The 14,679-nt window shown below is 43.7% G+C and overlaps 1 protein-coding gene across 2 annotated transcripts in view; it reads left to right on the top strand.

Moving 5' to 3' along the window:
* unc13c (unc-13 homolog C (C. elegans)) overlaps window positions 1-14,679 on the top strand; it is a 558,188-nt gene that overhangs the window by 387,420 nt on the left and 156,089 nt on the right. For both annotated transcript variants that reach the window (XM_079873953.1, XM_079873952.1), the window contains exon 29: window positions 5,269-5,349. In XM_079873953.1, the coding sequence (XP_079730079.1) occupies window positions 5,269-5,349 (81 nt within the window). The remainder of the gene's footprint in view (window positions 1-5,268; window positions 5,350-14,679) is intronic.

Below are 14,679 nucleotides of genomic sequence, written 5' to 3'. Positions count from 1 at the left end.
CATGAAGCTCGCGTTTTGAAACGTATGCTGTGAAAATGGTTTCCAGCTTACGATAAAGCTTTATAGCTGTCCATCAAAAGCTTCCACCGCTGCCCGCTTACATCATGACAGTTTCTCTAGAATCACGCCGTAAAACGTTCCCGGTTGCGAGAGATCTGCTGGTGTAATTAAATCCACCCTGCTGAGGAGTTTAAATCCAGAGAAGGATGGGCACTTTGGATCTGAACAGGTGTCAGGCAGATGGAGGGTTTCTCGTGATTATGTCTCCACAGTCCTGTGGCGGATACTCTCCATCTCATTTGTCCCTCTCTCTCATTTCATATGCATTGAAACATCTCTGGTCAATTGCAGCTTTACCTCAAAAATGCTTTTTATGGCTCCTGTTCTCTGTCTTGCAGTAACTGTGTGTATAATTCAGCTGCTCTGTTTCTAAACCTAGGGCATTGTAGTCTATAGCTTATACAGATTAGTATAGTATATATACATACAGTCATGGTCAAAATTGATGGCACCCCTGGTAAATATGATAAAAAATGGCTGTAAAAAATAAATCTGCATTGTTTATCCTTTTGATCTTTCCTTCAAAAAATTCGCAAAAATCTAACCTTTCATTGAAGTAAAAGAATTGAAAGTGGGGGGTAAATCACATTATAAAATAAATGTTTTTCTCCAAAACACGCTGGCCATAATTGTTGGCACCCTGTTATTAAATACTTTTTGCAACCTCCTTTTGCCAAGATAACAGCTCTGAGTTTTCTCCTATAATGCCTGATGAGTTTGGAGAATAACTGACAAGAGATCAGAGACCATTTCTCCATACAGGATCTCTCCAGATCCTTCAGATTCACAAGTTCATGTTGGTGCTTCTCCTCTTCAGTTCAGCCCACTCATTTTCTATAGTGTTCAGTTTAGGGGACTGGGACGGTCATGGCAGAAGCTTCATTTTGTGCTCAGTTACCCATTTTTGTGTTGATTTTGATGTTTGTTTTGGATCGTTGTCCTGAAGGAAGATCCAACCACGGCCCATTATAAGATTTCTAGCAGAGGCCGTCAGGTTTTGATTTTTTATCTGTTGGTATTTGCTAGAATCCATAATACCATGTATCTGAACAAGATGTCCAGGACCTCCAGCAAATAAATAGGCCCACAACATATAAGATTCAGCAGTATATTTAACCGTAGGCATGGGGTACTTTTTATCCCTGTTTGCACCAAACACATCTGGTGGGTTTGCTGCCAAAAAGCCCTTTTTTTGTTTCATCTGACCATAGAATCCGGTCCCTTTTGAAGATCCAGCCGTGTCTGACAACTGAATATGCTGGAGTTTGTTTTTGGAGGAGCGAGGAGGATTTTTCTTGAAACCCTCCCAAACAACATGTGGTGATGTAGGGGTTGTTTGATAATTTTTTTTAGGCTTTCTGACCCCCAAGACTCAACTAATCTCTGCAATTCTCCATCTATGATCCTTGGAGAGTCTTTGGCCACTCAAACTATCCTCCTCACCGTCCATTAATACAATATAGACACACGTCCACTTCCTGGCAGATTCGTAACATCTTTAGTTGATTATGACTTCTTAATTATTGCCCTGATGGTCAAAATGGGGATTTTCAATTCTTTAGATATTATCTTACAGCCACTTTCTATTTTGTTAAGCTCAACAATCTTTTGCTGCACATCAGAACTATATTCTGTGGTTTTACTCATTGTGATGGACGATTAAGGGAATCTGGCCTTTGTGTTTCATCATATTTAAACTCCTGTGAAACAAGAAGTCATAGCTGGACAATTTCATGTTCCTAGTCACCCTGGTGTGCTTAAAAATGTAAATATAAAAAATACTTCAGAGATATTTTTCTCATAAAAAATTCTAGGGGTGCCAACAATTATGGCCAGCGTGTTTTGGAGAAAAACATTTATTTCATAATGTGATTTACCCCCCAATTTCAATTCTTTTACTTCAATGAAAGGTTAGATTTTTGCGAATTTTTTGAAGGAAAGATCAAAAGGATAAACAATGCAGATTTATTTTTTACAGCCATTTTTTTTATCATATTTACCAGGGGTGCCATCAATTTTGACCATGACTGTATATAGGGCCAGATTTACTAACTGCTTGCGCCAGCGCAAACCCTCTTTCGGCTTTAAAAAACTGCTACCAGGGTTTACTGAAGACACACCGTGAAAAAATAGTGCTGAAAAGGTGTGGACACAGTTATTTTTGCATATGCATTTGTAGGAGTTTCCCTTTCAGGCACAAAATTTATGGGAGGAGAGTATTTAAATAATAAATAAAAAGAAAGCTTTTGAAGGAACATTTGTAGATGAATTTTTATTAAATTTCATTCCAGTAATTTAACCGGTAATTTAAATACTAAGGTTTGTACTCGTCAATGTACTGGTGTTTGCGCCATTATTTACCGCCCAAAAAAGCACGTCTTGAACCAGACGCTACCTGGTAGATTGTGTTGGTCATTATGGAAATGATCTAACTGCGTCTGTGTTCTTTAATTTGTACGTCATCAGTAGATCATGTGCAGAACTTGCCCACTCCCATCGGCGCTGTTTTGGAATTGCGCTCTCTCGCTAATTTTGCCCTGTTTAGTAAATCTGCCCCCTAGTGGTACAGAATCTGCATGCTATTTACTACATTTTCAATTCTACTGATAACCTTTGGTTGCTAAGGTGATTATCTGTGGTTGCTTTTATTGCATTGTTCATCAAGTGAAATGTATCTGTTTTATTAAAATCTTTATATGACAAGTTTTAAATGTGCAGTAACATCTAAAACACAGTGAATGTGCATTGTGCAAAATGTGCATTCAGTATTTGTGGATTTATTGGTCAGTCTGAAAGTGTACACTGACCTGAAAAGAGAGTTGTCAGTGGACGTACAGATCATCTTAACACCTGATCAATACACTCGGTCGAAGTGCTAAAGGTGTGACTGCTTCTTTAAAAAGGTGACCTTAAACTGGAAGAAGTCAGTGGACAGAATCAGCTCTTTCTACACACACACAGATTAACTTACACTGATTTGATGTGGGATTAATGATCATTCACACGCCACCCTGATATCACTCTCAGGCTTATTTGTATTAAACTTTGCACCGCCATTGACCTGTGCGATTAAATGAAATTGAAGTTTAACTGCCTGACTTCAGTCTTGCATCATGGTGAAGCCACAAAGTCTTCTGGAAGCTGTCACTTTTGATTCTAATGGATTCTAAGGAGCTCTCTGGGAAAGGCCCTGTTCACCTCTGAATGTTGTATACATGCAAAAACTCACACTAAAAGACTGATGCACACTAGTGATTCACAAACATCCTGAGCTTTTGTTTGTGTTTTACCTGAATCTTCCACCTAATATCATCCAGTCAGTGTTCTGGGGTCAGTTTAGCCTAGTTTTGACTTAAATGGACACCAAGTTACGACTTGCGCACTTCTAAATATTTTTGCGTTGCACCATTAAACTTAGTTGAAGCCTAACTCTGCGTATAAACTAAATATTTACGGCATTCTCCGATCAGGAGTAACGAATAAAATATCAGACAGTCTGAACTGCATCAATAAGCTCTTCTTTTACCTGACAGACTTCAGTTCTTTAGACATATGATAATGCTGACATTTACACTCGCTTACATTTTAAGAGAGAACATTATGTGAAAAGATTACTTTGTTAGCGGCTCTTTAACACGAACCCGTCCTAAACAGCCTGCCGCTGTGTACATCGTTCCATGTTGTGCATGTCAAATATCAGTCATAATCAATAAACGTAATTTCTTATGTTTTTTAGTATAAATATTTATTTATTGATCCTTATTAATTTCATTTCAAATACAGTTTCTGAATGTTATTTACATATAAAAACTCTTATGTTCTTCATGTTCAAGTAGGCTATCGTTTTTAATGGAAACATTTTTTACCATTAGTAACGTGAGGCAAAAGAAGTTAGAATGAAGGATAAACTGAAATTCACGGCATTTCAACACAACTTCTGCTCACGTATTTGAAGGCTGCTATTGGATCATCGAGGCTAAACGTCATATTATGCGACTATGCATTACTTTACGGAGAGCTTACGACCTACTAGCAACATTCTGCCTTACGAACAAATGGTGCAACGGAACAAAGTACAGAGTTAGTAGTTAGTAGTAAACTAGCTAGTAGTTTCTTAGCCTCTAGTGTGGACTTATACGTTCCAATTTAAGAAAGAACCTACGAATGGCTGGTGCAACCCTACCCTGGTGTTAAAGCAACTGACTGGAGAAGCTTGAAAGTTTGAAAACAGTTGGACATTTTAGAAAAAGTCTAAATGATCATTTTATGCATGGTATTTCATCAAATTTAATAAAGTCTGCATGAAATGGAATTTATTATAGTCTTTTCTTCCCTATTGTGGCGGATATTTGAGTGGAATGGCTTCTGGAACAAGAACAAATGTAAGGCGGGACTTGATTTTGTCCAAGTGGAATTGATTGGATTGTTGTGGATTGCTACTGGTAGATCTCCTGTGAGTGATAGGTTGTCCCGTCCACACGCCAGTAAACACATCATCAGAGAAGAGAAGATATCTCGCTGCAAGAGGGAGGGGAAGTTATTTTGTTTAAAAATGACGAGGGCACATGAATAGAAAAAAAAATAAAGATGTGCATGGATAAATCATTTATCATAAATACTGCAATATTCCATAAAAAATAACATTTTTCATTTCATGTTGACTTTTAAAGGGTTTGTTCTCCCAAAAATGAAAATTCTGTTAGTAATTACTCACCCTCATGTTGTTCTAACCCTTTGGTCCACCTTCAAAGAACAGTTGGGTAAGAGATTTCGCTATGCTGCAAAGATACTGTTTTTGTTTTTTTTCACTGCAAACATATTGTATGGACTTTAAATTCTGATTAATTATTATAGATATAATAATTTTTACAGCTGCTCATGAAGCCTCGTGGGCCAAAACCTTTTTAAGGTAAAGGGTGTTACATTTCCAGGACACACTCTAAGCGGTAGACCAATCACAACAGACTGGGCCATCTGACCAATCAGAGAAGACAACACTTTTCAGAAGGCGGGTTTTAAACAAACTAAAATAGAGTATTTCAGGCAGAGGGTAAAACTGATTAATGAGTATAACATGGCACTTTAACATGAGGTAGTTTATGTAGCTGACCAACGTAAATGGATGGAAGAAAAGATTTCAAGTACATTTTAATCTTAATGTAAACAGTAAATCATAATTCTCTCTCTCTCTCTCTCTCTCTCTCTCAGGAGCATGTGATACGGGAGGAAGCTCGTAGTCTCACCCCTCGACAATGTGCCGCCATGGATTTAGTGCTTCCCACCATCAAGGTATCAGCTTCTCTCTTTTCTTCTGCTTTGATTCTCCCATTTCAGGGGACAGTTGCATAAACTTATGCTTAGACTAGAGTCACTAGTGTTTCTTTAAATTAAATTAGTCAAATAAACGGTTTAAGAGATGATGTGAAGTCCATTTTCCAAACGCCCGAAACAGATTATTATTTAGTTGAAGCATATGGAACACAGCCAGATTAGATGGGCGGTGTAAGAGAGCATTTACCCTATTTATCCTGCAACACACGCACACGCACACACACGCACACACACAGACACACACACGGTCAGAATGGTGTGTGTCTAGTTGTGGTGTAAATGTGCATGTGAGCTGCAGATACATGCATCATCAGAGATATTATTGATTCAGCCGTCTCCTTGGAAACACGCGCCCCTCCCTGTTCAAATCAGTCATGGAGTGGGAATCATGCTCATTGGTATTCTGAGGACAGAAGCTAATTAGGGAAGTTAACAAAAGCCTTGAGTAAAATTTGGAAAATGGAAATGGCTGCACACAGTGATGAGCTCAGGATTCTGTGCTTGAGGTGGCAAAGTAACGACAGCGAAGATATCTTTAGAGATTAACCCTCTGAGGTCGGCAAACGCGCCGGCGCGTTTTGCTGGATTTTCTTCATATTGTAGCACTATAAACTTAAATTACTCCGTCATTTATGGTCATACAGAAAAAAAGAAATATAAAAAAAGAATCTGTGATATTTTTACTTTTGTATGTGTCCACTTACAATCAAATCAAAACATTGTGCTTTTGTAAAATAAAGAAAATAAACAGGGTGTGCGTTCTGCCTCTCCGTCGCGGTGAACTTTTTTTTCTTGAGCACGTCTATAAACTGAAACAAAACTCAGCGAATACTTGTCACACATTTATGAGCCATATACCTTTATAAACATTTAAGTGTGTACTTCTAAATTATCGGATTCAAACTGAAAACAAATATTCTCTGTTTAAGTAATTTGTATAAAACCAACAAGATGTCCAGCTTCTCAAACGCTTCCTAATTATTTTTAATTTGAACACGCCCACTCGCGCAAAAGACATTCACATGCAAATCTCCACATGGAACGCGAACGCGCTCGTTACCTCAGAAACAAAACACCAAAACACTTCACAAGTCTCTGCTTTTCGTCGAGTTTGAAAGACGCGCCGTGAGCTTACATTGGATTTAGGCTACCTCAGAAGAAGAAGAACGCGATTTGAAGACAAGAAAGATGTAAGGTAAGAAATTCTTACATATTAGTTTATTGTTGCATAAATTTCACATTGCAGTTGAACTGTTGCTAGATATATGGTGAATATTATAATATTTAGACCCGTGTTTACTGTTACTGTGTTTCTGGATATCTGCTCAAATGTATATATGTATGGTAACCATAATGTTTTATATTTCGTTAGCCTCATAGCATAATTGCCTAAGTCATATTTCAATTTCTTTGGAAAACAAGAACAAACAAAAAATGACTTAGGCAATTATGTTATGAGGCTAACGATTTGAGCGCGATCGCGTTTGAATGTATCATATTTTGGATCGCGATCGCGTTTGAAAAGCACCAAACGGCTTCATGTTTTTACTATTATCTCATTTCATATCATATCATCATAACGAATGGAAACATTTGAAGTAACATGATAATCAATATATTTTTCTCTAGCTTAGTTGTTACTGAAATATTTTGGAAGATTTATAGGCTGCTATAGGTTATTGTTATTATTATTTTACTTTATGCAGCACTGCGCATAGCCTATGCCTACAAGGCACAACAAACCTGGTGTTCATTATATTATATATTGTTGGAAACATTTATGTGTGTGTGTGTGTGTATTCTGTGAATTTTAAAAAGCAATTTTAACCAGAAAAATCTAAAATTTATTCCCAAAATCGTGCAGGCCTTTCTCTTGATATCAGTATGTTCACTTTTTTTTTCTTTCAGGGCCCAGATGCCACTCCTGCTGACTTCAACATTCACATGAGTCTCTGTACATGAACCTGGTAAAGTGAAAATCAAACACCTTGGAAATGAAAGGTATGTACAATGTTTTTAGGAATGGCACAAAGGTCTCTGTCTTTGGATAATTGTTTTCAATGAGTGCTTTTTTGTCATTTGTTGTGTATCTTTGGATTATGTTGTGTTGTAAATAAATCCAAAAAATCTAAAAGCCATTCTTTTTTAAATCTCCTCATTCTTTGTGCAAGGTTGCTCAGAATGATAGGGCCTGATAGCTCCTAATAGGGCCGTTAGGGGAGGGTCTTTGTCTTTCTCAGGTGTGAAAAGCTTACATATTAATGAGCTCCCGCATAAAGCTTTTTCACACAAAACACGTCGTAAAAATGTTAAATCAATATATTGTCTTATCTGAATGAGCAGTCAGGGTGATTTTCACATAGTTTTAGAGCAAATATTCTAGGCTACGTCATACAATTTTCAAAAGTCTTGTGAAGAAATAATCAGTATGGGTTTCATGACCTTATTTCAGTGAGAATTTTTTTTTGTATTTTCACAAACCACGCATAAATGTCATTATCTCAAAACAACAAACTTTTACACACATGCTGCTGATATATTATTGTAGCAGAGTTTGTGCTGAATACAGTGTAATTAGACTTTAGCCATGAAAATGTCACAAGACAGATGAAAAGAGAGGAGAACGTCTCGGTTACATATGTAACCCTCGTTCCCTGAGTAGGGAACGGAGACGTTACGTCGGATGATGACGAATGGGGTTTCGCTTAGAAAGCCTATCACCTTCGAGTATAGAAAACGAGCCAATGGCAATGAAATGCCATGGGTCTGCGGATTTTGCATAGCGTAACTCCGCCCCACCTCGTGGGTATGTAAGGAAGTACGCCGGCAACATGCAGATATGTTTATTCGCTGAGGAGCCGAGACTGAACTCAGGCGTTCCCAGCGGAAGTGGCAGGGAGACGTAACATCTCCGTTCCCTACTCAGGGAACGAGGGTTACATACGTAACCGAGACGTTCCCTTTCGTGGTCACTCCGAGTTACGTCGGATGACGACGAATGGGGTCCCCAGTCTAATCACGCCACCTTGGCTGTCTTCCAGTGCCCTGCATAAGTCTGAGCTCCCTGTCGTGAGACTAGCACGGACGAAGGAGTCCTACTTAACACAGGAATACCAAGGTACACTGGGAAGCATATCTCAGTGGAAATATGCAATTATGCCCAGCCCGAAGAGGGGGGACTTGGAATAGACGTATGACCCCGAGGGGCTGCATATGGAGTATCACTGGGGTGTCCAGCCGCAGGTGGAATATTTCAACCCCAGGGGTGGCAAGGTGGCTTGCCGAGGGAAAGACACATGCTCAGAGAGGCTTACAGTGGAATACACATGTGGGGGTCGCCCAGAGGGGGAACCATGCACATGGAGGCACCTAGCCAAGCGCGAAAGCTGCCGGAGGCATAACTCTGGCGTTGACGTCGACAGTGCTGGAGGAGACTCAGGGCTTATTAGGCTCACCTGAGGAAAATATCGCACGTATCCCGTCCGTGGAGAGGAATGGCGAGCAAGCGAAGACACCTGAGCAGAATCTAGTACCGGCTAGTTGAAGCGAGTACATGAGAAGAAACTGGCTCCACTCGGAGATTATAGAATCTCGCGAATGTGTTAGGTGTCGCCCAGCCTGCAGCTCTACAAATGTCTGTTAGTGAGGCACCATGCGCTAGAGCCCAAGAGGATGCCACACTCCGAGTGGAGTGGGCCGTCACACCAAGGGGGCATGGTCAACCTTGCTGCTGGTATGCCAAAGCAATGGCGTCCACTATCCAGTGGGACAACCTTTGCTTGGAGAGAACCTTTCCCTTCAGCTTCCCACCATAACAGACAAAGAGCTGGTCTGAGGTCCTGAAACACTGCGTTCTGCCTACGTAAGCACGGAGGGCGCGTACTGGACAGAGCAGTGCCAAGGCTGGGTCTGCCTCCTCCCAGGGCAGCGCTTGCAGGTTCACCACCTGGTCTCGAAAGGGTGTGGTGGGAACCTTGGGCACATATCCAGGCCGGGGTCTCAGGATCACATGAGAGTTAGCCGGCCCGAATTCCAGGCACGCTTCGTCAACCGAAAATGCCTGCAGGTCCCCTACCCTCTTGATGGAGGCCAATGCAACCAGGAGCGCTGTCTTCATTGACAGGAACTTAAGCTCCACTGATTGCAGAGGCTAAAAGGGAGCACTCTGCAGGGCAGTTAAAACCACTGAGAGGTCCCAAGAGGGTACGAGGGGAGGATGAGGAGGTCTCAGTCTCCTCGCTCCCCTCAGGAACCTTACGATCAGGTCGTGCTTTCCCAGAGACTTACCATCAACTGCATTGTGATGTGCGGCAATGGCGGCAACATACACTTTCAGGGTGGAGGGAGACAGCCTTCGCTCCAACCCTTCTTGCAGGAAGGAAAGCACGACACTGATCGGGCATTTCGTGGGTTCTTGATGTTTAGAAGAACACCAGTTGATGAAGAGGTTCCACTTCAATGCCTAGGCATGTCTCGTGGATGATGCTCTAGCGGAAGTGATGGTAGCCACCACCGCTGGTGGTAGGGTACTCAAACCTGCCTCGTCCCGTCCAGGAGCCACACGTGGAGGTTCCAAAGATCGGGACGAGGGTGCCACAGGGCGCCCCGTCCCTGAGAAAGCAGGTCCTTCCTCAGGGGAATTGGCCAGGGAGGTGCTGTCGCGAGGAGTACTAGTTCTGGGAACCAGGTCCGGTTGTGCCAATACGGGGCAACCAAAATGACCTGCTCCTCGTCCTCCCTGATCTTGCGCAAGGTCTGCGCAAGAAGGCTCACTGGGGGAAATGCATACTTGCGTAGGCCCCACGGCCAGCTGTGCGCCAGTGCATCCGTGCCGAGCGTGCCCTCGGTCAGGGAATAAAACAGGTCGCAATGGGACGAGTTGTGGGAGGCAAACAGATCTACCTGTGCGTCCCCGAACTGATCCCAAATCAGCTGAACCGTCTGGGGATTGAGTCTCCATTCTCCAGGGAGAGGCCGAAGCCGAGACAGCTCGTCGGGCACAAGGTTCATGTCTCCCGGATTATAAATGGCTGGAAGCGACCTCCAATGTTTCTGACTCCATATGAGGAGTTGGCGAGCGAATTGTGACATACGGCGGGAGCGCAGACCACCTTGATGGTTGATGTACACTACTGTCGCGGTATTGTCTGATCGGACTAGTACGTGCTGACCCCTGAGCAACGCACAGAAGCGGTGCAGGGCGAGACGTACAGCCAGCAACTCGAGGCAATTGACATGCCAAAGGCGCTGGGGTCCTGTCCAGGAGCCCGCGGCAGCATGTCCATTGCACATGGCGCCCCAGCCCGTGGTGGAGGCATCTGTTGATACAACAACATGCCGGGAAACTCCGGCCCTTAGAAAACTGAGGTTCGTCCACGGGGTGAAGGTCTGACGGCAGGCCGGAGTCACTGGGACTTGGAGCGTGCCGTGTTGCCATGCCCACCTCGGGACTCGATCGCGAAGCCAAAGCTGAAGCGGTCTCATATGAAGCAATCTGAGTGGCGTTACTGTGGCTGTGGATGCCATATGCCCCAAGAGCCTCTGAAATAGTTTCAGTGGAACCGCACTCTTGTCCTCGAACTGGTGAAGACAAGTCAGCAGTGACTGCGCGTGCTCGCTCGTAAGCTGCGCGCACATGACGACCGAGTCGATCTCCATACCGAGAAAAGAGATCCTCTGCACGAGGCAGAGTTTGCTCTTCTCCCAGTTGACCCGAAGGCCCAGACGAGCTAGGTGCCGGAGCACTAGGTCCCTGTGTTCGCAAACCTGGTCTCAAGAGTTAGCCAGTCGTCCAGATAGTTCAGGATGCGAACCCTGTGTTCCCGGAGGGGAACAAGGGCTGCCTCGACAACTTTCGTGAAGACGCGAGGAGACAGGGCTAGCCCGAATGGGAGAGCCGCGTACTGGTATGCCCGCCCCTCGAAAGCAACCCGAAGAAACGGTCTGTGTCGAGGTAAAATGGAGACATGGAAGTAGGCGTCCTTCAGGCCGATCGCTGCAAACCAATCCTGCGGCCGCACACACTGGAGGATGCGTTTGGCCGTGAGCATCTTGAACGGCAGCCTGTGAAGGTAGCGGTTCAAGACTCGCAGGTCGAGGATTGGCCGTAACCCACCGTATTTCTTCGGTACAATGAAGTAGGGGCTGTAGAAGCCGGACTTCATTTCGGCTGGAAGGACAGTCTCGATCGCACCCTTCGCCAGTAGGGTGGCGACCTCTGCTCTCATGACAGGGGCATTGCCACCGACCATAGTGAAGTGGACTCCCCTGAAGCGGGGAGGAGACCGCGCAAACTGAATCGTGTAGCCGAGCCTGAAGGTTCTCGCAACCCAGCGGGACAGTCTGGGAAGCTCTAGCCAGACGTACCGTCGGTGGTGCAGCGAGGCGGAATGATCGGCCCAGGCGAGGGTGGCATAGCGGCCCTGTGCAGGGGCACGGTCATTAGCCGCGTCCTGCCAGAGGAGGCCAGGGGAGGACCAGCGTCCCACGGGGGCGTGCTCTGGCAGGGGTCTGGCGACAGAGGGGGATGAGAGGAGCGTGGCCCGTGGGCGGCGCATGCTGTCATCCGAGAACTCTGTGACAGAGGGGGACGATAGTGGCGGGACCTGTGGGCGGCGCGCTCTATCGTCCGAGAACTCTGTGTGCTCAGGGTTGGGGGAACCAGTTCTTTCTTTGACCACAGTAGGGTACTGCTCGTCGTAGGACGAGCAGCGGGGAGTGGAGAACAAAAGATTCTTCCCCGGCCCTGCTACCATCTCCTGAGAAAAACTGGTTGCCAACCCTGAGCAGCCCGTCACAGGGGCGCCGCTTAGCCTGGCGTTTAGTGGGGCGCGGGGCCGGAGAGGACTGTGGCGCCTTCCTGCCGCAGGAGGGCACCCTCAGCGGCGAGCAGGCTGATGATTCTGTGCCGACGGCTGGGTGGAGGCAGCAGCGGGCCGTCGGGGCAGAATATGCTTTATAGCCTCAGTCTGCTTCTGAGCGGTTGAGAACTGTTGGGCAAAGTCCTCGACCGCAATTCATCATCGGCTCAATTAAAATCCAGTGCACAGCCAGAGGCTCTCATCACTAGAAAATGAGGAGCTGTTTACTGTTCATCACACAAACTGTGAAATGATTGAGAAAGAGCCAACGATAGATATATAGATATATAGATAGACAGACAGACAGACAGACAGACAGACTGCATCATTTTTTAAATTTATATTTTGATTTGTTTGTTTATTATGAAACCTTGAGTTGCTTTTATGCATGCATGATGCTTTGCAGTGGAAATCTCATCTATCTCAATCACATCAGACATGAAAATGTCACCGCTCCGTCCACACCATTCCCTCTCTAATCGCCCTTTATGCTAATAGAATAATAAACTAGATCTGATCAAATGCCAGCCTTCCCCTCACACTAATGTCTAGTTGTGTCCGATATCTCCATGTGCCATTAACTCTGTGGTAGTGCCTGAAGCTCTGGGCTCATGTTTAACCCTGACCTGATGAAAGTGACTGTGACAGATGCTTTATCGGTCTTATGTCTCAATGTAACTTAGAGATTAACTCAATTAACAGTGTGGAAGTATGAATATTGCTGAATTGCCTCCTGCAGCATCTGTGGTGATTTTCCACTGAGAATCATTTATTATGTTCAAATTCATGTGTTTTGTTCTAATGAATTAATGATTTTTCTCTGTGTGTGCATGTTGCATAACAGTATAAACATTCTGAACAAATGCTGTTGTTATTAAGCATTTTAAATAAAGGGTTTATCAGACATTCAAAAATATGCTTAGGTCAAACTCAGACAGTTAAACTTAAACAGCAGGTGCTCAGAGGGGCTGAGAGTTTGGACAAGTTGACAGAATATTGTACAGTTGAATTAGGGCTGGGCGATTTAAATCGTAAGATTGTTATGCGCATCTCGTCAGTAAAGCCGGTTCCTTGATTAGTAGTAAATCGCCATCACCTGCTTTCAGATGGAGCAGCATTTACTACAAAAAGCCGTAGTTAACTGACAAGCTGAGCCATATCGCATTAAAATCGCGGACGTATCGCCAGCGATAATTAATGCGATATGGCTCAGCTTGTCAGTTAACTACGGCTTTTTGTAGTAAATGCCGCTCCATCTGAAAGCAGGTGATGGCGATTTACTACTAATCAAGGAACCGGCTTTACTGATGAGATGTGCATAACAATATCACGATTTAAATCACCCAGCCCTAAGTTGAATTATTATATTCAAGACAAACAAACTATCATTGTTCAGAGTTATCCTCAGTGTTTACGGTGATCAACAGGAAAATGACAGCCTTAGAGACAGCAGGGAGAGTAAGCGTGAATCACAGTTCAAACAGTAGGGCAGGGCAGACGACACGATGACAGGCAGGATGGGTGGACCAAAGGAAGGACCTGGTAGGAACACAAGGAACTCACAGCTTGATGTAGATCTCAGATGTAGCACCAGTCTTGCTGCCAGGTAGAGGCTCACAGAACCAGAGGCTTGAAACTGGAGTTAGATTGCTGCACCAATCAGGCTACCAGACACAAGGTTCCCATGGGTCCTTGAAAGTTTGTGAATCTGAAAAAAAAAAAAAAAAATCACGGCCCTGGAAAGTTTTTGAACACAAACATAATAGATACAAGTCCTTGAAAGTGCTTGAATTCATTTTGTGCAAGAAGTTTTCTGGAAAAAAATCCATATTATTCCCTCCGGTCCGCTAATGTGTTATTTCGCCAACACTTTGTGGCCTATGCATACTAGCTTGCTTGATTTACGTTAGTTATGGGCATTTACGCATTACGTTAAAGGAGTAGTTAACTTTAAAATGAAAGTTAGCCCATGATTTACTCCCCCTCAAGCCATCCTAGCCTTTATATAGGGAGATATACAGTTGGTTACAGGACATTACACAAGTTTTTTTTTTTTTTTTTTTAAACCTCCAGATGGCACTTTTCTCACTTCAAACATACATACATATATATATATATATATATATATATATATATATATATATATATATATTAGTGGTGGGCCGTTATCGGCGTTAACGTGCTGCGTTAACGCGAGACTCTTATTGGGCGATAAAAAAAATATCGCCGTTACTCTATTCTCCAAGTTGGGTTGGGAGCTGGCTCTTAAGCTATGATGACGCAATCTACCCGCGGCCGCGAGGTACACCTGGCTGCAACGCATCATATTCATCGTCATCTTAAGTAAACACGGCTGAAAGTGAAAGCTGGTGAAAAAGATCGGTGCAACATCCATTATTTGGACTTGGTTCGGATTTAAGCCGTCCGA

The sequence above is a fragment of the Squalius cephalus genome, assembly GCF_949319135.1.
Source record: "Squalius cephalus genome assembly, chromosome: 6".
NCBI classification, from domain to species: domain Eukaryota; kingdom Metazoa; phylum Chordata; class Actinopteri; order Cypriniformes; family Leuciscidae; genus Squalius; species Squalius cephalus.
The sequence above is the reverse complement of the archived record's forward strand: the minus strand, read 5'-3'. Positions and strand labels throughout refer to the sequence as shown.